The sequence below is a fragment of the Toxoplasma gondii genome, chromosome VIIa, assembly GCF_000006565.2.
Source record: "Toxoplasma gondii ME49 chromosome VIIa, whole genome shotgun sequence".
Classification (NCBI taxonomy): Eukaryota; Apicomplexa; class Conoidasida; order Eucoccidiorida; family Sarcocystidae; genus Toxoplasma; species Toxoplasma gondii.
Genome location: NC_031474.1, coordinates 2,000,442 through 2,027,569, shown reverse-complemented (window position 1 = coordinate 2,027,569; position 27,128 = coordinate 2,000,442). Strand labels below are relative to the sequence as shown.

The window sequence follows — 27,128 nt, the reverse complement described above, 5'->3', positions numbered from 1 at the left end:
CTGGGTACTTTGTCACTTCTTTCTCGCTTCTGTTTCACCTCGCTGCTGGCTGTGTTCTTTCGTGAACACGCTAGTTCGGACTCTGGGGCAGAAGTCCCCGGTCAGCAGACGCCCCACCGAGGGCGCTGGGCAGAAAGACCGTCGGGCCTCCTGCGCTCATGGGCGCCGATTCAAGGACTCGCTTCACGGCACCTCCAATTGAGAAACGAGCCCCCACCCCAGGAACGTGACCTGCCGGCGAAGTTTCAGACAACTCTCCACTTCCAATTGTCGCCTGCGACAAACCGCTGCGCTCAGGCCGTTCATTCTGGTCCACGACCGGTGCGACGAAAGAGTCGCGCGCCCCATCCGAACGGTCGGACAGTGCAACCGGGGCCGACAGAGAGAGAGTCGGGTCCGGCGCGATGTTTGGAGGGCTTCGCAGGACAGCAGACAAGGACGAGTAGAGATAAAAGAGAAAGGAGAGAACGGCGAAGACGAGAAGTAACAGCAGACACCGTCTGAAACGCAGACCGACACAGCGGACACACGAAACGCACACATCCATGAAAGGCCAAAGGCGTCTCCACGGCCCTCTGTCGCCGAGTGCTGCATTTCTGCATCTTCCTGCGCCACCTACTCTGTGCAGCCGCCTGAAACGTCACGTCACATGTGTGGGCGAACCTCAATGTCGTGGACAACACCGAAACGCATCACTTGTTTAGCTGTCTGAAGCGCATGCTTGGTTCCTGCAAACTCCTGTCTACCGTTATCTCTCAAGACTTTTACACTGAGTACTCCGGGATCTGCTGTCTCGTGTAGTTTCTTGAGCCCCAGAACGCACCTCTGCCGCGAACGCCTGTGCATCTGGTGGGCGATGCGCAGCTCCGATGCTGCCCCTCTGCAGAGAAGAGAAGCCACATGCGAGAAACACGAAGCAACACGCTGAAAACCCAAACAGACACCACGAAGGTACGCGTGACGGCGTAGAAGGCAGTCCAAAGCCTTAAAAAAACACAACCTGCACCGCAGACGAGCAAGCCGAAGCAAAAGAAGAGTCAAGAAGAGACAAAAGTGAGACGCCGACACGATGAGACCTCCAAGGAAGGCTAAAAAAATGAAAGACAAACACCACACGACTGAAAAAGACACAAACAGCGAAGAACGAGACGAAGAGTTGGCAAGATCCATGCGACGTGATGGTCGAACGCACTTGATGTGGCTGTGCGCCGCTTGCATCTGCGACTCAATGCTCTCGACGCCCGCATCCTGTTGCAAAACCAACTGGGCGAGATCCTTAAAGATTTGATTTGCCTGAGCAAGCAGCGAGGGCGCACCAGATACCACAACATTCAGCGGATACAAATGACACTGTGCATGCACTTGCGAGCGGACCCACAAACCGACTCGTCTCCAGCTCGAGACTTCCGACGCCGCTGGAGACACTTTCCGCAACCAAAGAGCCACTGCGTGCACAGTTCATACAGACCCGCACGTGCCGTTGCAACTGAGTGGAAAAGGCACAGGCAGATTGTTTCTGCAGAACTCGAGATCAGAGTAAATTTTCATTTGAACATGCCTTTCTGTACTGGTGGACATGCGACGAGGAAAAAAATCAGCAGACAAAAAGCTGCAATTTTGACTCCACAGGACCCCTGAAGATCTACCGGCAGCTCCCGCATGCCGCCAACGTTGGCGCAGCCACTATTTAGGCACGAACGAAACCAAGCGGTCCACTCGAGATGCTTCTTAACTTGAGGGCAACCTTTTGATTTTGTAGGAACTGAATGTGTTCCTTAAAAACTGAGGTCGTAGAGACGCACCTGCTTCACCTGGCCGTGGATGCGCTGCATGCCTCTGTACCGTTCCTCAGCTACTGCTCGCTGCAGAGAGGAGAAACACACAGACCTCTGACAAGCCAAAAAGCATAGAGGAATCGATTCATCGCAGAATCCTTCTCGTCTCTGCATATCTATCCGTGTGTTTATGTCGTTCACCTATCCACCACTCTCTCTCCGTACTCATTCTATTCTCTCTGCTGTATTTAGGTAGTTACAGTCTCTATCCATTTATCTGCTCTGCCTATTTGTCACCGTATCTCCTCTCGGTGTCTACCACTCTGCCTCGCGGTTCAACGAAAACGTATCGCTGCGTTCCTTTGGCTCAGTATCGCGCTCCCTCTGAGTCTGCCCACACGAAAAATCGCCCCCTCTATCTTTCCTTCTGTCCACTTTCCCTGCGAGAGACAGTCGCAACTGGTGGCACAGCGAAGAACACTCAAGCCTCATCTGGACGGGCCAAAGAAGAGACGCGAACCCAGGCCGTCGAGCCTCTTCGCTCGAGCCGAGCCGAGAAGGCGACCGTCGCTGTCCAGCTCCGATTCCCCACGTACCTGGAGGAGACTCTCATGCTCCGCCACGTCCTCCATCTCGCTGAGGACGAAAAAAAAGGCACGACAGGCGAATTTCACCAGCCTGGGGCCCCGCGTCAGAAACCGAAGCCAGCGACATGTGGAAGAGCCTGTCTCCCACAACACACTTGACGGTACACGCGCACCGTGCGATGCAACATGGACGCCTTCATATTAGGGGAGATTGACTAGCGAGAGGGCCACCGAGAGGACCCGGTGTACACGAACGCCATAGATAGTGAACATATATCCCGGCGGCGTACGGAATCGAGTCTCTGCCCGGCGCAAGAAGCTGGAACTGGCTGTACCTACCAATTATCTTTCCTGCCCCGTTAGCGCGTCGAGACTCTCAACAGCATTACCACGCGAAGCGGCAAAGATCCGTCTGTCACTCCGCAAGCGACACGAGGACATCTCGATCAGAATGTTTGTTCTTCGAGGGACTTTACGAGACACACACTTGCAGATTTAGCTTTGAGTGCAGTTGCCCACGTGAGGCTCTCCGTGCTCGCTTGCTCGCTTCTTGCTGCGAGCCGCTGTTTGTGAGGCGACTCACTTGCACAGTTCCTGTTCGTCGTCTCCGACGAAGAACTGCTCTCGCTCATCGTCCATCATCGTCACGTTCTCCAAGTCCAGCACGACTCCGAAGGGGGAACCTGCGCGACCTTTCCTCGACAGCTCTGTCGCCGCGCCCCGGCCGCTCTGCGGCGCCGCCGTAGCGCGAAGCCCCGACCGACCTCCTCCGGGTCCATCTCGCCGCCGATCGCCTGGCGCCAGCGGAGACAGCGGCGCCGATGTGGGGCGCGGAAGGCCCTCGGCACCATTCGCCTCCGACCGGCCAGTCTCCGGAAACGAGCTGCTGTCAGCGACGCGCTCCGCCGCCTCGCGAACCCGCTCAGAGATTGCCTGAACTTTCCGGATCTGGAAAGCCAAGGAAAGAAACGCACTGCATCTGAGAGACCGCAGCTGCCGTGCACAGAAGCGCGAGGCGCCTTCGCGCAGAAACGTGAAGCCCAGAAGTGACCGACGAATGCCACACGAAGTTGTTCACGAATTGTCTTGACACCGAGTGAAGAGACGAAAGACACGCAACGACAAGAAGGCCAGACAAGACGAAGCGACCAAATGGTGAAAGATGCAGACATCATCCCATCCCTGCATGCATGACACATATACATATATATACATATATATACATATATATATATATATACATATATATATATACATATATATATATATATATATTCATATATATATATATATGCATAATGTATGGGTGTCCTTGTGTGTAGATAGACACTACAATAGACGACACTCTGAAATATCTACGCGTGCAGAGGTTGTCACGGAATGCATCTTCAGAGGCACACTGGCGTCTGAAGGTTTTTTGTGTTTGCCGGTATCGAGACAGTAGGATGCCTTCCGTCTTTCTGACCGTTTTCGCCTCCGCGTCTGTGCTGTCGAAATTGAATTCAGAAAACGAGACGGGCACAAAAGGAGACACACGCGAACACAAGGAAAGTCCACTCACTTCTTCCTGGAAGTGCGCCGAGAGCTTCTCGTACAGAAATCGCCGTCGCTGTCGCTCCAAAACGTCTATTGACTGTCCTTGCTGTTCTGCCTGCCAGCTGCGCAGAACATATGTAGATGCTTAATTAAACACCTAAATCTCGTATTTTTTTTTGTTTAAAATAATTCTTTGAACATTTACTAAAATTTAGAATGAAAAAGCCCACATGTAAGAAAAAATCGGAAAAAATGTCCCTTCGGCGTAAACAAGCTGTCTCAAGCCCCAAGACCATCTGGAACGGAGGAGTCGACCGCGCGACGCAGGAGAACGCGCGCAACATTTTGACCGCTCTTGAAACAGAACGCCAACGTGTACGCGAAAGTCGAATCTACCGTCTATTTCATAAATCACTCCCTTCACTTTTCACGAATGCTTTTTCCTTCCAGGGGTTCACAACAAATCGCAAGTTCCTCCGCATGAGTTCGCTCCGTACAGCTGAACGGGAAGACACGCCACAGAGTTGGACTCGCGCTGAAGGGCAATGCTCCACTCCTCCTCGATCTTCCGAAAACACTCTGCATGCACTGTTGCGTGAACTTCTACTTGCATACCCACGTCTCCGGAGACACAGTTGTGGACTGCGGAAGATCTTTCCACAGGGCCTTCGTGACACCTTTTATTCAAATATGTCTTCAGAAATTTATTCTCATATATATATATATATGTATATATCAATATATATATATATATACATATATACATTGATATATACGACTTACCGTGCATAGGCCAACAGATGCTAATATTTGCTTTGCCTCTTTTAACAGACGGATGAGCTGTGATCCTCGAAGATTTGCATACAGCAAGTCTGCGGATTCGTGTGGACTTCTTACTCTTTGAAAAGGCGCTCAGTCGACAGAACGATGTCGTAGGTCTCTCGCAGTCGATCGTGGAGGCTCTCGACAATTCGCCGAGACACGAAACGGCGATTCAAATTTCCGAGCTGAGGCAGAGAAAACGAATTCCAACGTAGCTGAAAATCGATGATGCACACGAAAAAGAAAGTTCAGAGCACTAACCGAACCTAAGTGCGAACCACCCATTTCTACAAAGGCGACACATACCCAAGCGCCTCAGATCCCCACAGGTCTCCGAATCGCTCCTCTGTTGACGCATCCGTTTACACAAACACTGTCTAAGTATTTGAGTAGCTACACACACATGTAATATCTATCTATCTATATATATATATCTATATATATATATATAGATCTGTAGAATATGTAGATGGCTATCTTTACTTCTGTTTGGCATCTAAATGCAAATCTCTACGTGAGCTTTATGTATATAGATATATGTAAATATTGATATGTACGGATATCTGGACGTCTGTTGCTGTAAAGAGGCCAGTGCTTCCATCGGCCTGTGTGTGTGTAGCTTTGTCCAGAGACGGGTCTCTGTCTCCGTGTCGAAAGCTCTCGTCTCACATTTTCTTCGATCGCGAGGAGATTGGACCGAATCGTTTGAATGTTGGTGCGAATCTGCCGGTCGAGCGACGAATCGCTTCCGCTGGCGGAGCCCGGCGAGGCAGCTTGGACAGGCTGCGCGTCGCCTGGAGAGAGACGAAGAAGCACGGGAGAAATCTTTTACCAGACACGAACGTGTACGCGAAGGACGGAGCCAGGCGCGACAGGTCACAGGGAGTAGAAAATCGCATTCGGGAGACTCCAGCGAAGAGGAAGAGAGCAAGAAGAAAGAGCGAGGAAAGGGAGGAGACGAGAGAAACAAGGAAGTAAGAAGAGAGGAAGAAGACAGAACGAAGAGAGGAAGAAGACAGAACGAAGAGAGGAAGAAGAAAGAACGAAGAGAGGAAGAAGAAAGGAAGAAGAGATAAAGAAGAGAGAAAGAAGAGGTAGAAGGGGAGCCAGAGGAAGAAGGAGAAGCGAGAAGAGAGGAAGGGAGAGGAAGATGGGGGAGAAGAAGACGAGAGAAACAAACCGACACGAGCAAGAGAGCGAGGAGGTGAGACTGGCTGAAGGAGAGGTGAGAGAAAGGACAAAAGGAAAGGAAGAACACTACGCCATTCAAGAGTGAACAAGCATCCGACCGAAAAGATCCCGCAGGAAGAAGAGGACACCCCAGGAAGTGGACAAGACGAGACGGAGAAGAAGAAAAGAAGGAACGGAGGAAGGAGGAAATCAGGAGAAGACGACAAGACGATACGGAGAAGACAAGGCGCAGCACCTGTTGCCAATGCCTCGACTCGCGTACCTTCTGCGGGAGAGAAACTTGAGTTGTGCGGGTGGCCGGGCGAGGTATACGGCAATCCCGACGTCGCCAGAAGAGGCGTCGCAGGCTGCTGGAAAGACATCCTTTCGCTGATTTCTTCGCTTCTCGTCGATCTCCCTTTTCGTCTCTGTGTTCGGCTTTACGTCGCGTTCAGGTCAAAGACTCACCGCGGCAGCGACGCAGAAAAGAGAGACATGGAAGCAACCCACTTACGTTTGCCGCTCCAGAGTTTCCTCACGCGAAGTCCGTGAGAGACCGAGAGAGGAGAGAACAAGAGGGAGACGGAAACCGAGAACAAGAGAACGGCCAAGAGGAAGACCTCGAGAGAGAACGAGAGGAAGAAAACGAGGGAGAACAAGATGAAGAACAAGAGAGAGAACACGAGAGCAAAGGCGAGAAGACGCAGTGCTCGAGAAAAGGAAAAATGGGCCGTTTTCACTGGAGACAAGACACAGAACGAGAGAGGAGCGCGGCGAGACGCAAGAGAAACGCAGGCGCCGCTTGATGTCTCTGCCAAGACGCAAGAGAAACGCAGCTCTGAAGACGGTTCAGGGAGGAGAAGAACAGAGGGGAAGCGAGCTTGACAGAAGAGGCGAAAACGCGTGACGAGGCGTCTTTTCTTGTTCGAAAGATCCCCGTTCTCATCCACCTGTTGTCAACAGATACAAACGCGCTGACGTTGACAAGAGACACGAAAAACTGGCTGCTCTCTGAAGAGCAGTCTTGTGCGGGGCGCGCAAAGCTCTTCACCTGTTGAAATCGACATCAAAGTTCGAGAACGATTTCCAGAAGGCCGCGCCTTCGTGGCGAGATTCGATGCCAGGCGGCGCCTACAGGACAGCCACAGGGAGTCCGGCAGGGGGGAGGGGGGCGGACTGCAGGCGGCTGTCTTTTGAAAGCGCGGAGAAGAAAGGAGAAGTTTCGGGGATGCTCCTCCACGAGTTCTTAAGCCGCAAAACTCGCAACAAGGGAACGAGCAGAAGAAAAAAACGCGCACAGGCGACCGTGCTTTTCGCGCGGCGAGAGCATGCAGACCCGCGGGAGGTTTCCCCAAAGACGACGACGAAGAGCGACACAAGAAAGGCGGTGAAAACGTTTCTTTTGCGAAGAGCAGCGAATTCAGTCCAACGCAAAATAGGCTGAGAGAGGCGAACGCTTCGATGACCCAGAATTCGCCGGCCGAGTCGGGGAGAGAAGGCAGAAAGGCCTTCCTGCGTCTTCCCCGAGTTCTCTTTTCTCTGGAGACGCGGCCGAGAGCCGGAGAAGAAAACCTGATTCAGCAGAAAAGAAGCGGGAGGCGTCCCCGGGAAAACGCTGAGCGAGGCGGATGAGTCACCACGCTCAGTGTGTCTGTATTTCACTGGATTCGTTTCGGAAAAACAGACGCCGCAACGGAAGCTCGAGTAACCCCCTAAAGACCCCAGCGGTCCCGCAGGAAACCCTGGAACAGCTCAACGTGGACGCTTTTCTACTTTCTTCGCTGAGCAAAAATCCGCGAGAAAAGCGACACAGAGAACTCGCGCAAGGGGGAACTGTCTTCCACATCGCTGGCCAGCTTGCAGCTCTGTGAACAGCCGACGCGTGTAGAGCCTGCGTCCTGTTCTTTGCGTCTGCTTGAGGCGAGGGCACGGCGCAACTTCCACGGAAGAAAGGAAGAACCAGCCGCGGTCCTCGCGCCTTTTTGCAAAATTGACTTCCTCGCTCGTTTCGCTTTCGAAAAAACCCCTCTGGTGTACATACACCCGAACAACTCGCACGCTGGGACGAGGCGTTGCTCGTCCAAACAAAAAGCGCCGCGGCGCCCGCCTCGGCCCTCGCTCGCTGCATGCGAATTTCGCAGCCTCGAGGCGGGTGCTTCGCGAGGCCGTCGCTGAGTCCGCACCGCCTGCCTTTTCTCGCAGATACACAAAATCGCGGCTGTCCGACGAGGCTGTCCAAGGACGATGAGCCTCTGGGTCGGCGGAACTGAGGAAAGCTCTCTCCCGCGCAGTCGCGGCCCACCCAGAAGTCGAGCCAAGTCGCACCGCAGAAAAACGCCGGTTCGCCTCTGAGAGTGAGAAGCGAAGGAAACTTTCTTTAGCGCTCTTCGCCTTCCACTTTTCCAGACAGTCTCGACGGGGATAGAGAGAAACTTGTTTCTCGAAAGACGAAGCGGCGAGCAGAAGAAGGGAGAGAAGGGGAGAGAGGAGAGAGAGAAGGGAGGAGAAGAGAGAGGAGAGAGAAAAGGGAGGAGAAGAGAGAGGAGAGAGAAAAGGGAGGAGAAGAGAGAGGAGAGAGAAAAGGGAGAAGGAGAAGAGAGAGGAGAGAGAAAAGGGAGAAGGAGAAAGAGAAGGTGAGAGAGGAGAGAAAAAAGACTGCAGACAGAGAAAAGGAGACTGGGGGGAAAGTGACGTTTCTTCATCGCGACCACAGGGTGTGTGTCTGGGCTTCTGACGGGATCGCCTCGGCTTCTTAGGACCTCGACCCGACTGTCTCTTTTCTTTTCTTGACTTCGACCTTCTTCTGGCTGCCGGAGAAACAGACAGCAGAAAGGAGAGGGAGACGAAGAAAGGAGGGAACAAGGCGAGAGGAAGGAAACAAAGGAAGACGCGGAACGAGAAGAGGAGAAAGAACAGGGAAGGTGAGAAGAAGACGGCGGAGGAGAAGAAAACCGAAAAGGTGGAGGAAGGAGACAAAGGAGGAGAAGAAAGGAAGAGAAGTAAGGAGGAACAGTTGAGGCTCGAGAACTAGATAGACAGAGGAGCTTGAAGAGACTGCGTCGGAGAGTCGAAAGGTCATGATACAGGGAAGGCAAGCGAGGAAACGCGAAAGAACTCTCCGAGACCAGAGGCCATGGCGAGGGTGTCGTTTGCGTCTTCTCACACCCAGCGGAACAATGGAGGAACTGGTTTTCAACAGAACGAGGAAGAGAGGCCTACAGCGGGTCTGGCGGCTTGCTCCTTCGGGCCACCGACGTCGTATGCCAGAGCGATTTGTAAGCTTCAAGGGCGATGGCAGGTGAAGGGAGGAGGAAGGCGGGGGGGGGGAGAAAAAAGGACGACTTTTAAAATTTTTTTTTCTCTGCTTGTATTTGCCTTCGAGCGTCTTCGCAGCCTTTTTTTCTGTGTGCCTCTGCCTGTCGTTTTCCTGTGACAGTCACGCCTACTGTGCAAGATTCGGCTTTCTCTTCACCGGCCTTCGTCGTTTCATTTCTGTCTTCATGTCTCTCCTTCTAGTCTCCACTTTTTTCTCCTCGGTGCGCGTCCATCTTCGTTCCCCCTCCCCCCTCCATTTCCCTTTTGTTGATCTTTTTTTCCTACCTTTCTTTCTGTCTACTCTCCTCGTTCGCTTCTCTTTCTCTTTCTACCTCTCTCTCGTGCTGTCTCGTCCCCCTCTTCTTCTTCTTTCCTCTCTCTCTGTGTCTTTTTCTCCATTCTTTCTCTGTCTCCTTCTTCTCTTTGCTGGCGTCTCTCTTTCGTCGCGTTTCCACTTCCTCGCGCTCTCTCGTTCTTCCAGAGATCTCTCTTCGCTCTTCTCCTTCTACCACTCTCTCTGTTCCCCGGAGGCGCAGAAGTCGCAAGCCCCTGCCCGTGTTGATTTTATCGCCTGAGGCGTCGCTGACAGGCGTGAACGGAGCATGCACTTGCAAACACAAAGTCTTCTCTCTGCTCTGCTTCTCGCGCAGACGAGGAGGAGAACGTCCGCTTCTTCATTCTGCGGTCGCGAATTGCCTACAATATCGAAGTCGCCATGCAGTACAACATGTGGGCAACGAGGGCGCACAACGACGCAGTCCTCGGAGCCGCTCTCACGGTATCAGACGCTTGAATACACTCGAGAAAGAGATGAGGGGAGAGGACAGGGGAGGCGGGGCGCGAGGAAGAGAAGCGACTGAAAAGAGGCAAATCATGTTCTCCCCCCAACGTTTACCAACATGGTCGGAATGAAACGCTTTCGGTGCACCACAAGGACCTCTTCGAGACGCAGGGGGCGCTCCCAAGCACGAAGGAGTCTGTGTCTTGTCTCTCGGCATCCAGGAAACGCCATGATATTTATTCTCTGCCACCAAACTCACCTGTCTGCTTTCGCATCCTAGACACATGCAACTTGCCCACAATTACGCACATATATAGACCTATCCATCTACGTGTATCCATTTACCTGCATGTACATTTATATCGATATCGATATCTATATCTATCTATATCTATATATCTATATATATGTATGTATATATTTGTATATTCATATGGAGGCCACTGAAGAGACTGAGTGAGGAGTCGTCGGTGACAGGTGAGGAAGGCGAAGGAAGGGGAGAAAATTGGATACAAAGATGCGAGGAGAGAAGAGAGAGAAAGGGGAGAGGGAGGGCAAGGGAGAGGTGCTTTTACTCCCTGTCCGCGCGTGTTTTCGTTTTGTCTCAATCTCTCGATCTGCTCTTTTCGGATCGATTGTTTCTCTCAGGCGTGCAAATACGTCGTTCTCCTGTTCAGTGTCAACAATACGCACCACTTTTGCGGCTGGGCCGTCATGCGCTCAAGACCAGGACAGTGCCGCTTCAAGAGCGACCTTTTCAGAGGAGCAGAGGGTCCACACGGTGGCTCTCAGTCCCGGTTTGAGGGAAAAACGTTCGACCTCGAGTGGATCAGAAAGTGAGACGAAACACAAACTCCAACCTATCCACTCACTCGCCACATTAAACATGCACTTCATACATACATATAAATATATATATATATATATATATATATACGTATATACATATATATATGTATATATATATAAGTATGTATACACTTACGTATGTTTATATATTGTCCTTTTCGGGTTTTTCCGGGGCCCTTCGGTGTGCCCGCGTGCCAGTGCGTTTTTGCATGCATTGGCGCCTTGCAATTTCCCCCAAATGTTCAAAGACGCTGTTTGAGTTTTTCGTTGCGGTCGCACTGTTTCGTAGATTGGCTGGCGTTCATGCTCGTTCCTAGCCGGTCCGTATGTGGTGCGTGTGGCAAAGCGCGAGAGGCGTTCGGAAAATCTGATCTCCGCAAAAGAACAGAGTTAAAATGTTTTTTCTCGGTGCATGCAGGATGCCTCTCGACTTCAGAGAGTGCGAGGGGCTGCTGAATCCTCTTAACCAAAACCTTCCAGTTTATCGCGCCCGCGACGGCCAGGTGAGGATGTGTCTCCTAGAGAAGCGAGAACTTCACATGGCACAAAAGAACCTGAAAGGTCGCTTCTGGATTGCCGATGGAAGAGGCTTCGGCTCCAGGGGACCGACCTACGTCGTGCAGGAGTAAACTGAAGAAGTTCGAACAGTTACACAGCACACTGCGCAGCAGCTCGCCTCTGTGAGTTTCACGAGTGGGCGGCGGCGACACAGAATCGGTACACTTCGAAACAGAGGAGGTGATGGGGAACAGCAGCTGACGACGCCCTTGAAGTAGCCGGACGGTCCTGTCGATGGACACAACACTGCTGTGAGAGCAAGAGGCGACTTCAGAAAACGAGGACGAAACTCGCGACGGGTACTGGACGACTCGCCCTCAAGGAGGCCTGGGCCTACCACATTGAACAGAAACCTCTCGTTTCTTTTCACGAGATACCGAAGAGCCAATTCTTTGTGACTGTTGTACACCACGCCGCTGGAGTGCGTAGAAGAGTTGACAGTGAGGGATTTCAGTGTCTGCGTCCCCAAGAGCATTGCTTTACAGCGGTTAGGTAGTGGGCGGAGTCTCCGTGAACTGCTCTTTCCACTCGCGTACCCCGGAGAGCACCAACCACGCAGAAACTCGTAAGGTCCGCGCGGGGAATCAAAGCAGGTCCTGCGCGATCATCCCCGCTGAAGAGGGGAATTAGGCGGACTTGGACCTGCCCAAACGCGCGGGGCAAAGTAGTCAGTTGAGGCTTCGTGTCGACTCCGACAAGGTGGAATGTGGATGCTGGAGGGAGGGCACTGACGCGGTTCAGAGAGAGTGTCTTTCGCGGGTGCGACGCTCAACTTTCGTCACAAGAAGAGAGACGTTCTCTCCATGGAAGAAGAGCCAGTTCCGTCGGCTCTCCTCCACCCTCCACACCGAGACACTCGCGACTTCTCTGTATTGTTGGTCACACCTTGCAGCGACGAGTGCGGGATGCAACGCATCGACGCGACTGACAGTTCACGCTTGCCGCTTGGAAACTGGAACGGTCGCCTCGCTGGCGTCTTTTGGGTGCCGCCCACGCATTGACTCCACGACGCTTTGTGCCCCTAGAAATAACGAAAGGACTGTGACGGTGACATGCCTGTGTGTATGCACTTGAAACCGTTTGTGTGCACGAAGAAAACCTGCACGTTAAATACATACATATATATATATATATACATATATACATATATATATATATATGTATATATATATGTATATATGTATGTATATATATGCCGAAACTAGAAACGAAGCTGTCTGTATCTTTGTGTCTTTCTAGACGGAGGGATGCGACTACAAGGAAATCGCCTGATGTTTGCACATCTGTAAACAGAAGGCTGGGTGTGTGTCGATTTGGATCCCGCATCTCGTGGTCACGACACAAGTGAGTTGTGTGGGTGCGCGTCTGCGCCAGGGATTGAACCTGTTTGCTGGGAATTTTCAACTTTTTTTCTCTCAGGAAGTCGCCCCTGCGGTGGGCCGCGCCGTCTGCGGCATCTTCGAGACTCAGTGGCAGAAGCTGGCTCCGCCGGTGTCTCCGAGCGTCTCCTCTGTGCCGTCGGCACCCGCGGCTGTGGGGGTCCACGCCGAGGCGCCCGCGCCGGCGTCTCCGAGCGACCAGGGAGACACATGCCAGCTCTCGCCCTCGGCGGCAAGAGCAGAGCGCGAGACCCCAGCCGGAGACATGCAAGCGCGGCAACGTCTTGCCGCCCAACACGGTGGTGAGGAAATGGAAAAGGTCGTGAAGCCGAGAGAGTTGGAAGCGACAGACAGACAGAGGCGGACACATAAGGAGACAGCGACAGAGAAGCCACAGAGAGAGCGAACGGGAGGAGAGAGAGGAAAGAAAGAGGGAGACGGAAAGAAGAAGAGGAAGTAAGAGACAGAAGTGCTGTGAGCGAGAGGAACAGAGACAGGCGGTAACATAAAGAAGTAGAATTGGTGTGGGTGAAAGAAAAAGAGAAAGAGGTAAAATGAGAGAGGGAGAAAGAGCAGATAGAATGACGAGCAGCGAGAAGACAGCCTCTGCGATGGAGAGGTGAGGGAGAAGTGCGAGAAGAAAAGAGTTCAGGACAAAAGTCGTGGAAGATTATCTAAGAAACGCACACGGCTTGGTTCCCTCGAGTTCTTCATTGGTGTGCCGTGGTGACCAAGTAAAGGCGAGAAAAATGACACCAGTGAAGACGGGAGTTTTCACAAAAGAGGGGCGGCATCTCGTCTCCAGGCAGATGGATGAACTGGGGATCTGCCAATGTATATACATATACGTACATAAACATGAAAATAAGAATCTGCTTGCGCATCTGTATCATGTCTGTGATGCTGTGTCAGGTGGAGGCGCAGAGGACGCTTGGGGGCCTCGGATTGTGAATCCTGCGATTCAAATTTACCCGTTAGATCTCACGACCTTGGTGAGGCATCGTGCGAGGCGTCAGTGCATGCAGACGCGGCGAAATAGTCAAACCGAACAGCGGGGGGGGCGAAAGAAAGAAAACGGAGAAAAGGAAACGTCGAGGAAAGACGGACGAAGAGAGAAATAAGAGAGATGTCGCCAGATGGATGTAGTGGAGACCCGAAGACAGGAGAACGAGAAGAGAGACGAAGGAGGCAAGGGAGCGAAGGGGAGGACAAGTGAGATAGAAACTAGTGGAGATGAAGGAGATAGAAACTAATGGAGATGAAGGAGATAGAAACTAATGGAGATGAAGGAGATAGAAACTAATGGAGATGAAGGAGATATAAATTAGTGGGGAAGACACATTTATGGGAGAGGACGAACGCGTGGCTGAGGTGGAAAGCGGCAAAGGGGAAACGAGCGTATCAGGCGAATGCTCCACATGCGTTGATTTGTATCATCTGTGTAGACCTATGATGGATACATCCGAGCCTACCAGACATCCCGAGCTTATTGGCGCCGACGAACGGAGGCTTCTCGCAGCGAGGAAGAAAGACAAGAAGCCGCGAAAAAGCGAGAGCAGAAGAGGACGCGTCTTTTGGCCGCGCGGAATCTCCACACGGAGGGCGAGAGGGCGCCGACACAGCACGCGAAGAGAACTGAAGGCGAGGCCCCGGAGAACCAATCTAAAGGAGACGCGAAGAAACCGAGAGTTAAAATGGAGAGGGAAGACGAGAGGGAGGACGCGGCAGGAGAACCGAGAGACGCAGACATCGAAGAAGATGGAATAGGCGAAAGAGAAGAAGAGACAGGCGCAGAGCCTGGAGACTGTGAATCAAAACAGCATTTGGGGGAGGGAGAAAACGAGGCGGGATCAGCCGTCTGGAGCTCTGACGGGGCTGAGGCTTCAAAGGCGCCAGACGAGCTTGCCGGTTCCGCGCCGGAGATGTCGGAAGAGACAGGTGGGGAGGATCTGGCGGCAGAGAGCCTGACGGATGGAGACATGCTTTTGACAGGCGAGTTGGAGATCAAGCGAGAACGCGGGGAAACATCGTCGCACTCAGAGGAAACGTGAGTGAGCGTAGCTGCAGATCTCGCTCGAGGTTCGCTTCTTTCTTTCCTTTTTCTGTGGTTCCTTTTTTTCCGTTTGCTTCTGCATACTGGGCTCCCTTTCACTCTTTCAGAGGCGTCGGGAGGCACGAGACACGCGAACGAAAACCAGACGCCGTCACCCTCTGTTTAAAAGCAGAGGAGCGAAGGAACAAGAAAAGGCCCACCTCCAGAGTAGCATGCATTTGTCTCAAAAGTCGCTCGGACGACCGCTGCATCTCTCCCTCCGCAGCGGCCTGCGGAGCTGTCAAAGCAGGGACCATCTGGAGCCTTTGCAAGTCTCGTTTTGATATCTCTGTCTTTGGTTTCCTCTCGTTGCTTTTCTGTCCCGGTCTTTTCTGCGCCGACCATGGGCGACCTTCGCTGCTGCGTCTCTCGACTCAGGGTCCTGTGTCCGTTGATGATCTTGTTCATCTTGCGTTTTCTTCTGAAAGAACCATCGTTTTTGTGCCAATAAGCGCGTATTCAGTAAGACCGCGTCTCGCTGTCTTCTCGGCTCGTTCTTGGACTTTGGAAAACGAAAAAACTCTTCTGTGTGGAGTCCGTCCCTCCGTTCGAATCCGCCTCGACAGGTTCGCGTCGCTCGACTAAACAGACGTTTACTTCACCGTTTGCGGCGGAGGGTGTCTCCCTTTGTCTCTCTTTCTCGACGTCTGCGTCCTCTGTTTGTGTCTTCGCGTCTGGGGGGAGGTGAACACACTCCTCAGAGACGCGGTTTGAACCGACGCACTCCTCAGCTGAAGTTGGAGACGGCTTCGTTTCCTCATGCGCTGCTGGTTACTCCCTGTCCCCCAGACTGATCATGCGAGCGGCTGCGTAGTCGTTTCTCTCTCTCTCGCCGAGCCTGGCGTGTATATTGCGAGCCACGAGTCTTTTTGACAACTTAGAGTTTCGTCGAAGGCCGCTCGTCCGAGAGCGTCGAGAGTTCGCTTTGCGTCACTTCTGAGGCGCGTCCACACGATTGCCTCCTCGAGGTTCAGAGCTCACCCGAAACGCTTGCACCCGTTGACGTGAGAGCGTCTTTCTACGACACACAAGAAAGATCTGTTTCCATCGAGGCTACACAAGTCCTCGGTCTCTGACCAGCAGGCCTTTTCAGTTGTTAGCACCTCTGCGCGGCACTTCTCCGCCGAACGTCTCACACCACCGCACAAGTCTCGAGGAGAGAGGCTGTCTTTCCCCTCATACGAGGTCACTTGAAAGGCTGCGTCTCCGAGCCGGAGCGTTGCGAGTGGAACATGTCTCCAGAAGAAACAAGGCGGAAGGCACTCTGCGCCCCCTGGAGGCATTTGCAGCGATGGCCACCGACAAGCGAGGACGCAGGCGACGCCGGTCTGTGGGTCCTGCCACGAACGGACGCATCTGTTGTCCAGGAAGGCGAGGGCACAAATTGGCCTCTGGACGGTCCGCGCGAAACACAATCTGAAGGGACGGGGAAACCGGAAAGCAGCTATCTTCCGCTCACCCTCGGCTCTCGTTCTCGACTCAAAAGGACTTGCCATGACGCAAACGAGAAACACAGCGAAAACGCCTGAGAAAAATACACCTTTTCTCAAGACCGCGAAAACCGCGACGGAGAGCCGCACGCAGCAACGCTTACAGCATGAAGGCATCAATGAGACAACATCTGCAGCCGAGGGATGCATGTTCGACGCCACACAGGGCGATTTTTCAAGGGCTGCGGCATACGCAACGATCTGTTTCTGAAAAGTCTACACCACTGGTGACTCTGCGTGTGCATCGAGAAAGTCTGCGCCGTTCAGACAGTGGCACGAGGAACTCAACGCAGTTCGCTCGTGAAGCCATCGAAACGAGAAGCATCGAACGAGCTGGCCTGTCCACTGCTCCCTCTGCTTCCCTCGACATGCGTCCTTTTCTCGCCTCCCCTCGCGCGGGATTCTCCTCTCTCCTCTTGCGCCTTTTTCTCTTGTGCTTTCGTATTGACATGTGAGTTCTGCTCTTTCTTGCGCCTCTGCTCCTTCTTGGTCTTCGGCCTCTGTGCTGGTTTCTTCTCCTCCCGCGTTGGCTTCTCTTTCTCGTCCTCCTTTGTCTGTTCGCGGCCGCCGAGAGCCTGGCGCCCTTCCCCTGCGTCTGCACTCGAGGAGTGCGGTGTGGCTTCGTCTCTGCGAGCTCCTTCGCTTCGCCTGCTGCCGTTGACGTCTCTGCCTTCTCTCAACGCGGCTTCGTTTTCCGCGGTGGCGAGGTGCTCTGCGGCGACGGGAGGAACGAGGAGAGCGTCGAGAAGGGCAGACAGTGGGCAGAGATCCCTAGGCAGCGACGCAGCTGCTGACGCCTCTGCGCACCCGCGAACTGCATGCGTCACACTTTGCCTGCAGGGGGAGAAAAGAGAAGAAACACGGACGACATCCACAGAAACAAGGGGAAAGCGATGTGAAGGAAGAGCGACGACGGGGCGAAGGGCGAGTAAAAAGCAGTGAAGATGCGAGAGAGGCACAGCTCTCGAAGCGAAGCGGAGGGACAGACAGGCGCACAGCACTGCTGGGGACAAGAGGAGACCTCGATGACACACAGACGCTCCAGAGAAAGACGAAGAAAGGAGAAGAAGGAACGAAACCGCAGACGAGGGAGAGACGCATCAAGGCAAGAAGAAGAGTCATGTTGACAGCGAAGCCACTCTCGGGGCAAGGCGACGGAAGAGAAATCGAAGAGGCAGAACAACAACGCACGCGTACCCATTCCAAATAACACGCACAACTCGGTTTCCTTCGCTCGACTGCCTTCGCGTTCTCTGGCGACCGTTTTTCCTGGATTTCTCTGGCATGGCATCTGGAACGACCTTCGCGCCCTCGCTCGCTTCCCCTGCTTCGCTCTCTTCCGTCAAGTGTGTGTACACCTCGAGGAGGAACGTCGCGGCGTACGGCGGCCAGCGCAAGTCGTCGACGCCGAGAGCGCCGAGAATTGCGGCGAGCGTTGTGTCGTGAGTGGCGTACACGAAAAAGCGAGAAGTCCGGTCTTCCTCTTGTTGCCTTTTGAGCGCATGCAAGCCAGCGTTGAACGCCTCTAGAGTCCGCCTTGCTTTCTCGGTCATCGTTCCTTCACATTCCCGCTGCTCGGCTCTCTGTGTCGTTTCAGCCTCTCCTTTCTTCTCCTCTTCAGACCCTTTGCGCTGCGTTGCAGATAGAGTGACTGCGTGCATTCGAGTCGAGGGAGAAGAGGCGAGGCGCTGCCGGAAGGCAGCGAGGGCGGCGCTGGCTGGCGCAGCCGTCGCCTGCTGAAGCGAACGCGCGAGGACGCGGAAGAACTTCTGAATGGCCATCCAAGACAGGAGGCCGCCGCGCCAGGAGTGGAGAAACGCCTCTTCGGCTTCTACAGCGCTCACGATCTCCTCAAAGAACGACGGCGAAGCTTCGGAAGTCGAATCAAGAAGGCGCTCTGAAGCTGAGGAAGGCGAGAGGCCTGAACGAAGAGAAGCAACGCCCTCTGAAGAAGACGGAGATACGGCTTCTGAACCAGAAGAAGGAGAAGCGGCGGCAGAAGACGACAGACGTGAGAGAGACGGAGAAGGTGAAACACGGGCGATGTGCGAAGTGGCGTCCGTCCTTAGTTCCTTCGTCGCCGTCTTGATAGTGCGATGCATCCCCCGAGACTCGTCTCCTTGGGTGTCGGGCAATGCGCTCTGTTTTTCCGGTTCACTCCGCGTTTCTCGTCCGCCGTCTACGCGAACAGGGACAGACGCTGGCCGCATAGGCATGGGGATTTCGTCGACTCTGTCGTTGCATGCAGCCGTCATGAGGCAGTCGAAAAGCCGGTCCGGCCACGGCCCCGCGAGGAGCTCCGGCAAAGACGACAAACCCAGCACTGCTCGAATCTGCAGGGAGAGGCGGAAACACAGAGCAAGAAGAGTCGAAAAAATGTGAAAAGCGCGGCGTCAGATGGAGGGAGCGTTGTGAGAAGAGAGAGCATGAGAAGACTAGACAGGCGTACCAGACGGAAGAGAGTGCGAGACACGAGTGAAGTGACGGGAGATCAACAGAGAGAAAACTACGAAGCGAAGCAGAAGAGCAGAGCAACATGAGGCGGCCAGAGTGCACTGAGGTGACCACAGATACAGAAGAGGAAGAGAGACACAGAAGAAGGAACGTAGTGAGGCCCCGGCAGTCTCGTCTGCACGGAGGAGAAGAGAGAACCGAGTTTCGAGTGTCGCACCCCGGAGCGAAGGCAGGCGAACCATCACATGGCCGACACAAGACTGAGACGTTACAACTCTTGGCAAAAAGTCAGAGACCCGAACGTTGTGTGCGAGGCTTTTGAATCGCCTTTCTCGACTTACACCGGTCTCGTTACAGCTTCTTGAAACACCATTCTACGCACAGGATAGAGAGACGAAAACTGTTAGACGTTTCTTCTATAACGACGCCAGTGAAGAGACGGAATTCGTGAGGGTGGAAGAACGAAGAAGCACACAGAAAATGACAGAGAAAAGCCAAGAAACACTCCGAGACGAGACCGAAAACTGGACAGCGGCCGAGTCGCTTGTTTTCGCTCTCAGAAAAATCTTCGACGCTAACACACACTTGTGAGAAGGACGCCAATACACCGCAGTCAAAGAGATCAGAGCTCGACCACGCATCGTCATCCGCACATGCAAGCAGATGCGGTCTCGCTCCCAACGCTTCACCCAGGCGAGTCCTGCTCCAACCGATGTCTTGTTGCCTACGCCATGCGCATCTGCTCACTCTCTCGTAAAGCGGCGCGTGACGCGTTTGCAGATCCCGGAAGCCTGGGCTCTCAACCGCCTCGCGCAACATGCTTGCCAGCTCCGCGCGCTCCCAATGAACAATGAGAGAGTCCCGAAGATGTTCCTGCACGTGGACAGCGAGAGAAATCGGGATCGCTCTTCTTGCCTCTTTCTCAAAGGCTGCGTCTTCAGTCTCCGCCAGCGGTCGCCCTCGCGCCCACGGGGCCGTGAAGGCCTGAAGCAAAAACGTTCCCGACGCTGTCGTCCTCTCCGTGTCGGTGCTTCTCAAGTACGTCGCCCAAGACTGCTGGTCTGAGAGCTCTTCGTCCGTAAACAGAAATGGGTCAGGGAACGGAGACAGGCCTTCAACAGACAGACAGGCAAGTGGAGAGTCAGAGGCAGGAGATGGAGAGCCTCCTGGAGGGTTCAGCGGTGTTGTCTCTGTGGTTTTCTGTGGCTGGTCTTTGGTGTCCGCGCTTCCCCGGCCGCTTTGTGAGAGACCATCCCAGTCTCCACCTGCACGATGGCTCCTTCTCTCCTCGCTCGGCGAAGGCGCGGCCGGCGCGTGAGGCCCCTCAGGCGTCTGAAGCACGTAGGCGCTCCGCAGGAGGGCTCCGATCTGAATCAGCTGGTCTCTGCCTTCCGCCAGAAGGTCAGCCGGCTGGCAGGAGCCTCCGAGGGAACTTTTGCGGGGCTTGATGTCGAAGTGCCGAACGAACGTCGGCGACGCATCGCCAGCTACACACAGAACGGAAGACACCGTGAGAAGCATCTGTCGATCCGTTTTAGTCGCGCGCGCCGGCTTTCCCCCTCACTTGCCCACGCACAACAGAGCAGACGCTGGCAGGACGGTCACTCGCGCGCCATCTGGAGACCAAGATGGATCAGTGGACAGTCACCCGTCTGAGTGGAGGTAGCGGTTGGAGAAGAACGCAGGCGAAGAAGAAAGAAAATTGGAAGAAGACGAAGCAAGAGAATTAGCCAGAAAGGAGAAAAACGAGGACTTTGAGAAAAACGAGGGGAACGGTGAGAGTGACAAAGAGAAGAAGGAGAATGTGTGGAAAATAGAGGAGGCGAAAGGGGAGAAGAAGACACGGAAAACAAGACAAGAGGGAAGAGGTCTCTCGCCTCCCGGAAGAGGCGGAGCTGCACTAGAGGGCAATGAAGGAGGGACCGGTGGGTGGAGGAACGACCCTGTGTTCTGCAGAATTGGCCATGTCCCTGTTCAGCTGGTTGTTTCAACGAAGAAACAGCAACGCGCCTACTTTTAGAGAGAAAAAAGCCGCCTTCTTCGAAAAGACAGTTCCATGGTCTCGTGCGAGATCTCGTCCACCTCGCGTCTCCGTGGTGCCGGTTCCCTCTGCGACGTCTCCTTCGCTCCGTCCTTTGTGTCTTCTTTCCTTTCTCTGCCGCGTTAGTCGATGGGCTCGCAGACGGACGAGGAGATTCGTGCGACATGCGAGAAGCAACGAAACACCAAGGGACAACAGACGCCACAGAGGAGAAAAATGACGCCACAGAGGAGAACAACGACGCCATAGAGGTGACGAGAGAGGCCACACAGGAGCCGAAGGAGGAGAGGGGGAAGAAAAGATATCCGAGCGGCTCCCGCGTGTCTTCCAACGCTGTCCGCGTCCCTGAGAGAGAAGCATACGATCCCTCCAGAGACGCCGGAGCTCCCCTTTCAGATGCGAAGCCAGAAAGGACTGTTGTTGCGGCTTGTAAAATTGAAGGGGGATGAAGCAGAAGCGAAACGCCTTCCCTGTATGCACTAACTTCCAAAGAGTCGCCCTCTTGCTCGTCTTCATCGTCTCTCTCCTGTTCATCTCTCTCCGTGCTGCCTTGACCCTCTTCCGTATCTTCTTCCTCTGTATCTTCCTCTTCCGTATCGTCTTCCTCTGTATCTTCCTCCTCTGTATCGTCTTCCTCAATGACTCTGTCTTCTCTGTCTTTTGCTGGACCTCCTGCAAGGGATGCCTCGGACCTGCTGTCTCGCCTCGCTGCGCCTTCACCTGCTTCGCCTCCCGGCTTGTTCGGCCCATTTCTCCTCAGCAAGAAAGGAAAGAGGACGGGGGACGAACTCGAGTTGTCCGAGTCGGTTGTGTCTCTTGGTTTTCTCGGGTCGCCCGTTCCAGAAAAGCCAGTTTCTTCTCCCGAGCTTCTCTTCGCCCATCTCCAGCAGTCACCTGCGTAGGGTGAACGGGAGCCGTGGCGGACGACGGCGTGGACCTGCAGCGGCCGGGTGTACGTACAGCAGACAGAACAACGGAGCTGCATGCTTGGAACAGGCACTCGCATACCACAAACGCTGGACACCGAGGGCGGAACTCGAGCCAGAACAGGCACACAGAAGGCGCAGCAAAGGGAGGAGGAAGTGAGGAGGCGGAAAGACATGCGAAAGAAGAGTGAGAGGACTGAGAAGGTTGAACAGAGTGACAAGGCGAGCACGAGCAGCCAGGCGCCAGACAAGGGTGGAAGAAGATGGAGACAGCAAACACGGAGAAGCTGAAGCCAAGAAGAGAGGAGCGTGAAGGTCGGGAGAAAAGAGACAAACTGGAACGACAGCAATCTCAGGGGGCGCCCACGCGACCCTGAGGGCAGGAACTGATGCCTTACTTGCACAAGAAGCAGAGGTAGCCTCTGACTCTCGTCGGACAACGGAGGTACAGCTCGGCGATTGATAAGCGACTCGCCGCATTTGAGGCAGTACTCCGGATAGACGGTGGGTCTCAATCGCCCCGCCACTTCGTCGGGCTGTGCTCGAGTGTGCGTCCTGGCCTCCTCCAGGACCTCTCCCTGTCCCCGGCCTTCGTCTGCAGGAGACAGGAAACTCCGCGCATGAGGGGAAAAGGCAGAGGGAGGATGGGGAGACGAATGAGAAGACTGCGGGGGAAGAGGAGCGGAGGAAGAATACGGCGAATGAGGAGAATGCAGGGGATAGTGAGAGGAGTGGGAAAGGGGCGACGAAAGAGAGTGAGGGGAGAAATCGAGTTCGTCACGGAGAAAAGAAGGGGGACGCTCCCCCGAGATCACTGCATCCTGCGAAGTGCCAAGCGGCACAGCTGAGACAGATACGAGGAGCAAGACAAGAAGATGGAAACGCCTACAGAACGTAGGAGGAAAGAGAACCCACGCTTCGCGACGAGGTCGGGCGACCCCATCGCTGTCAAACCTTCTCGCCATACTCAATCCCTGGAGAAGACGTTTTTTCTGTGCATGTGTTTGCGTGCGCCTTTGAAGACCTTTCAAAGCGATACAAAGGAGGCACTCTTTCAGGGGCGTTGCAGACGAGCGAGCACTGAGGTGAACATGTCGTCACATAGCTATCGATCTTCACATTTCCTTGTCTCCCTCTTGCCTCCACAAAACGCTCCATCTAAGCTTGCCAGGTCTCCCGTTCAATCTTCCTCTGCCGACGACGCTCAGTGGACGAACAGCCAGAGAGGAAAAGACCGGCGGCCTGTGTCCAGGAAGAAAAGAATGGTGTGGTGAATGGCGAGGAACAACAACGCAGAGGAGGACGTTCTGTGAAGATGTGAAGTCGAGAACAAAGGACGCCCGCTCGACGCGGAAGTGGAAACCGCGAAATCCTACCGCAGTGAACCAGCAGCTGGACTTGCAGTCTTTGTTGCGCTATGATTGCCCCGGTTGCCCCCTGCTTTCCACCCATCCTCTCTCTCCAGTTACATCCGCTGGTTCTGCACCAACACACATCTTGGCAGACACACCGTCTCTGTCCCTTGGGAATTTCGCAGCGAATGTAGCAAGCCGGAGCAGGCAGCCATCTTTATAAAGGCCACTCCGGGAGAGCTGTACATGCACCGGAAAACGACACCAGGGAAGAAAGCGTTTTTTTTTGCTGCTCTACTTTAAGGCAGAGAAGGTTTCCCGGAAAAAGAAGGCCTCTGCGGAAAGCGGAAGCGAACACTTTCGTTGGATACCCCGAGGAAAAAAAAGAGGTAACCGATGTGATGGAGGAGACACAGCAAAAGGCACTCACGTCTCAATTCAGGGGAACGCACGCAGCGCGTGACCGGCGAGCGAGCTTGCTTCTCGAGCAGGTCTCTTTAACACATTCTTTGAAGAAATATCTCTGTTTTCTTGTCTCATATCCATCTTCCTGCCTTCCCTCACTTCTCCTCACATGGCGTTCCTCTTGATCCTGTTCGTCTCTTGTTTAGCGGATTCGCTCCTTCCCTTTTGTGTCACCTGCCTTTTCTCGCTGTCTCCTGGGGTCTCCCATCCTCCCGCCTCGGTTTCTTCGCCTTCCCAATTGTTTTCTCTTCCGTCTCTTGTGTGTTTCGCTTTTCCCCATGCCTGGTCCTCTCTTCCCTCTCTGTTTGGTCACTACCTTCGTCTTTTCCGTGCCATCGTCGTGTTCTTTTCTCTTTTTCTGGGGCTTCGAGTTCCTTCTACCGTCTGCTCTGACCTCCACGCTTCCGTTTTCGCTGTTGCTCCTCAGTTTCGCGTTTACTTCGTCTCTGCTGCCTCTATGCTTTCTCGATGTAAACCCGCACGGCGGTTGCCACTGACAAGAATCAGAGCTCACCATCGCTGCAGAGCAGAACGGGACAACGGCATGTGTCAGCGAAATGGCTCATGAATGAGGAAGGCATATATAGAGGATGTGCGTGGCGTACATACTTTGGAAACGAGAACGATGTGTGAGGAGAATCGGGACGTTTTTCGGGGGGGGTAAGAGGGGGAAGCAGGCGGCAAGGCGGAGAAGTCAAATACAGGATTAGGTGGGGAACTTTGAAGAAAATGTTTTACGCTTACCCTTAACTTGACAGCTTGCCGTTATCCCTTCAGGTGAAGAAAAGGCATGGAGGCATGTCTTTTTCGTACTAACTGGGGGATGCTTCGTCCACTGCCTGAGACACTGCAGAGTTCAGACGTCGCAGGATACCATAACCATAAGGGGCCTGAACCGCAAAGTGACGCGGGAGGTCGCTGGGTCACTTGCTACGCACGGGCACACGCCCCTGATCCACGGGGCATGACGGTCCGCGTGCGTTTGACACAACTGCAGCATCCACCGTTGTCCAAATTGTCTGAAGTTAGACACAGAATGCCAGCTCCCTCCCGATTCGACTGGGGTGTACAGACACCGCAGCGCATCGCTCGCGGCCGCAGTTGCTTTCCGTAAGCAGCGGCGTTCTGAATAAGTTCCCCCACGTGTCACAGAACGCCGCTCTTTGGTCTGGTCGGAATCTGCCCATCAGATGCTTTCTTTTTATTTCTGTCGAGTGAGTGGACACACGAACCCCGCAGAAACCGAGCAGCACGCTCGAGGTTTCAGGAATCCGTCTCCGAATCAAAACAGCACTTTAGGCATGGTCATCATGCACGGACCCACGGCGACTTTCCAAGGAACTGTGGTGCAGAGTTCGGACGACCCTAAAAATCAGCGGGGCTTCTCGGTGAAATTGGGATGTGAGGTAGCGGAGTGAAGGACGCGGGAGTTCCAGAAGAACAGTTCTCGTAAGCGACAGCATGGTCTCTACAGTGACTGTTACCGCCTGTCACGTGGGGACACTTTGAGTCTGTGCAAGTGAATCTCTGGAGTGACAAGGGTTGTGAAAAGCGTTCAGGGTCCTCCATCACAGCAGACTGGCCATGGATGCAGGGTGTCAGTTACACAGCACACTACTCGCTCACGAATTCTGTTTAGCTGTAAGTGGTCAACCGGCTACAACGGATTGTTCCGAGGTACGGGTGCTTGCGAGGCCCTCAGCCGTGTGGGCGTTAGGAGACTTTCGTTTTCAGAACTCGTCTGCGGTTCTAGTCTTTCTACGGGACAGGCTGGGAAAAGGGAATACAGCAGTAAACGAGCGAATTCGCCTTGTTTGCTCCTCATGAAATACGGAGAAAGCAGCCAGTCGCCAGAGGGACCCGGTGTTCGAAGGAAACGCTGCACGGGAGCCACGCAAATCAGAAACTTTCAAGTTCCCGTCACCGAAGCTCGACTTTCTGGCCCCAGAGTTGCAGGGAAAATCCTTATGCGCGTGGACTGTTCGCTTGTCTCCTTCTCTTCGCATGGAACGGACTGTTCTCTTGTTCTGCCACCCTCAGTCGTGTCTGAGCACTTGTCTCGCTTGAGCCGTGAGCGGACGCGATCGTTGGCAGGGGATCGCCGCGCACACAACACTTTAGGACGATAAGGATGTGGAAAATAAAGTACGTAGCAAGGTGGAGAGAGGCGTGGAGAAGCAAATAGAAGAAAACAGAGGCGGAAGACAGAACGACGAACGGTTCGTATGGACCAACACTCTACTTCATTAGATCACGCATACGGTGGTTTGAGACAACAACACGGAAAAAAGTGTGATGCTGGCGCGGCAGACGGGTGTCGCTCAGGGGAAGTGTCTTGCTGGTTTTTGTCAGCCACTTTGTAGTCGTGATCTGGTTTTTTATTCGGAGATTCGCCGTTTGTTCTTTTCCTAGACTCCACACATTTCACGCCATGTCGATTCCGCAGCACCATTTGGTACAGGCTGCTTCATGGCTGACATCCTGTTGGCTTGGTGGTGGCCGCTGGCCGCCTTTTGGATCTTTCATGTACAAAAATTGAATTACGAAGAAGCAGACGAGCAGCAGTACACTTGGGTGTTTCGGTCACATTGCAGTTGCTCGTGCTCGCAGGGTTCCAGCGTTCCCCTGCTGGCTGATCTGTTTGTTCGTGTGGTCCCGCCACCGCGAGCTTGGGGGTTGAGACTCGGCTTTCTCATTCGCCATTTTCATCTTTTTCAGCTGCTCGTTTATATGCAGGCTCTTTATTGTTTTTTATTGCATCTTGACAGCGTCTTGTTTCCGACGTCTATGCCAGCCAGCAGTCCCACGCGAGAGCAGCCGCCAGACACTCCGCGACTTGTTCTGCACGAGATGCACGCAGAAAGCTGTAAGGAAACCCCACCATTCTTCGTTTTTCGTCCTTGCTCGTTCTTCTAACAATTCAACAACCTCAGATGCTATCGTTCTTCCTTTTTCTGTCTCTTGCTTGTACATCTTCGCGCTCTTTACTGCATTCTACTGCACAGCCGCAGAAAGCTCAGATGCACAGAGTGCATGCTCGACGCGCACAGACTGAGACAAGAGGCGGCCGACACATTGGAGTGCCGAAAGCTGTCACTTATGTTTTTCCTTTTTTTTGGAAGAGAAGCGACTGAACGAGCAAGAGCCAGCTGTCCCCTTTCTTTTAAGGGAGAGATTCGCATGGAGTCGGCATTCACGCGAACGCGGTGCCCGCCGATCGACTCAAAAATCGACGAACGGATTTGGCTTTTTCTTGCCAGACGAGGTCGTTTTTGTGCCATTTCCCGCGCTGAAGTCCGTTCACCGTTCGTCTTTTGTTCCTCTTTGTCTGCTGACTCTGCTTTTCCATTGGGCTATCCGGCAGCACGGCCAACCCCTCCACGCCCCAACTCGTGGTTCCACGCGCGACTGTAGGCAGGAGGTTCACTGGTCTTCCCCCTGCATTTTCTCTCTTTCCTTTTTTCCTTCGCGCGCTGGTTTGCCGCAGTTGTTTCGTCCCCCTCTCGCGGAGACGCTCCGACCACCGAACACTGAGG

At 53.8% G+C, this 27,128-nt stretch overlaps 4 protein-coding genes across 4 annotated transcripts; 2 read left to right on the top strand and 2 right to left on the bottom strand.

Annotated features, from left to right (window-relative positions):
* Positions 1-31: 31 nt before the first annotated feature.
* Positions 32-6,273, bottom strand: TGME49_204060 (SNARE domain-containing protein; the record flags this gene model as incomplete). The annotated part of the gene is made up of 10 exons (XM_018779285.1): positions 32-500; positions 824-880; positions 1,193-1,293; positions 1,803-1,862; positions 2,372-2,411; positions 2,946-3,310; positions 3,924-4,020; positions 4,796-4,905; positions 5,390-5,514; positions 6,174-6,273. 10 exons carry the CDS (start codon positions 6,271-6,273, stop codon positions 71-73), a joined length of 1,485 nt encoding a protein of 494 aa, XP_018637323.1. The 3' UTR covers positions 32-70.
* Positions 6,274-8,106: 1,833 nt separating this feature from the next.
* On the top strand, positions 8,107-15,885 carry TGME49_204070 (YT521-B family protein). The gene is made up of 7 exons (XM_002367648.2): positions 8,107-9,165; positions 9,856-9,983; positions 10,635-10,822; positions 11,254-11,338; positions 12,813-13,074; positions 13,685-13,764; positions 14,218-15,885. Exons 1-7 carry the CDS (start codon positions 9,024-9,026, stop codon positions 14,821-14,823), a joined length of 1,491 nt encoding a protein of 496 aa, XP_002367689.1. The 5' UTR covers positions 8,107-9,023; the 3' UTR covers positions 14,824-15,885.
* Positions 15,886-15,927: 42 nt separating this feature from the next.
* On the bottom strand, positions 15,928-23,501 carry TGME49_204080 (histidine acid phosphatase superfamily protein). Its single transcript, XM_018779286.1, has 5 exons — positions 22,174-23,501; positions 20,823-21,786; positions 19,556-20,295; positions 17,552-18,687; positions 15,928-17,188 (listed from the first exon to the last, which is right to left on the bottom strand). Exons 1-5 carry the CDS (start codon positions 22,738-22,740, stop codon positions 16,639-16,641), a joined length of 3,957 nt encoding a protein of 1,318 aa, XP_018637322.1. The 5' UTR covers positions 22,741-23,501; the 3' UTR covers positions 15,928-16,638.
* A 2,560-nt stretch (positions 23,502-26,061) lies between these two features.
* Positions 26,062-27,126, top strand: TGME49_204090 (eIF2 kinase IF2K-C; the record flags this gene model as incomplete). The annotated part of the gene is made up of 2 exons (XM_018779287.1): positions 26,062-26,458; positions 27,080-27,126. The coding sequence occupies 2 exons, from the start codon at positions 26,062-26,064 to the stop codon at positions 27,124-27,126; spliced, it is 444 nt and encodes a 147-aa protein (XP_018637321.1).
* Between the last annotated feature and the right edge of the window lie 2 nt (positions 27,127-27,128).

Excerpts from the sequence above, each read along its gene's own strand:
- TGME49_204070 (XM_002367648.2), top strand. The coding sequence starts at position 9,024 with ATGGCGAGGGTGTCGTTTGCGTCTTCTCACACCCAGCGGAACAATGGA. Across the intron at positions 9,984-10,634 it reads TCCTCGGAGCCGCTCTCACG|GCGTGCAAATACGTCGTTCT; the intron begins GTATCAGACGCT and ends TGTTTCTCTCAG. Across the intron at positions 13,075-13,684 it reads TCTTGCCGCCCAACACGGTG|GTGGAGGCGCAGAGGACGCT; the intron begins GTGAGGAAATGG and ends ATGCTGTGTCAG.
- TGME49_204080 (XM_018779286.1), bottom strand. The coding sequence starts at position 22,740 with ATGGCGAGAAGGTTTGACAGCGATGGGGTCGCCCGACCTCGTCGCGAA. Across the intron at positions 21,787-22,173 it reads TACCTCTGCTTCTTGTGCAA|GTCCACGCCGTCGTCCGCCA; the intron begins GTAAGGCATCAG and ends CGGCCGCTGCAG. Across the intron at positions 20,296-20,822 it reads CGGCTTTTTTCTCTCTAAAA|CTGGCGATGCGTCGCCGACG; the intron begins GTAGGCGCGTTG and ends TTCTGTGTGTAG.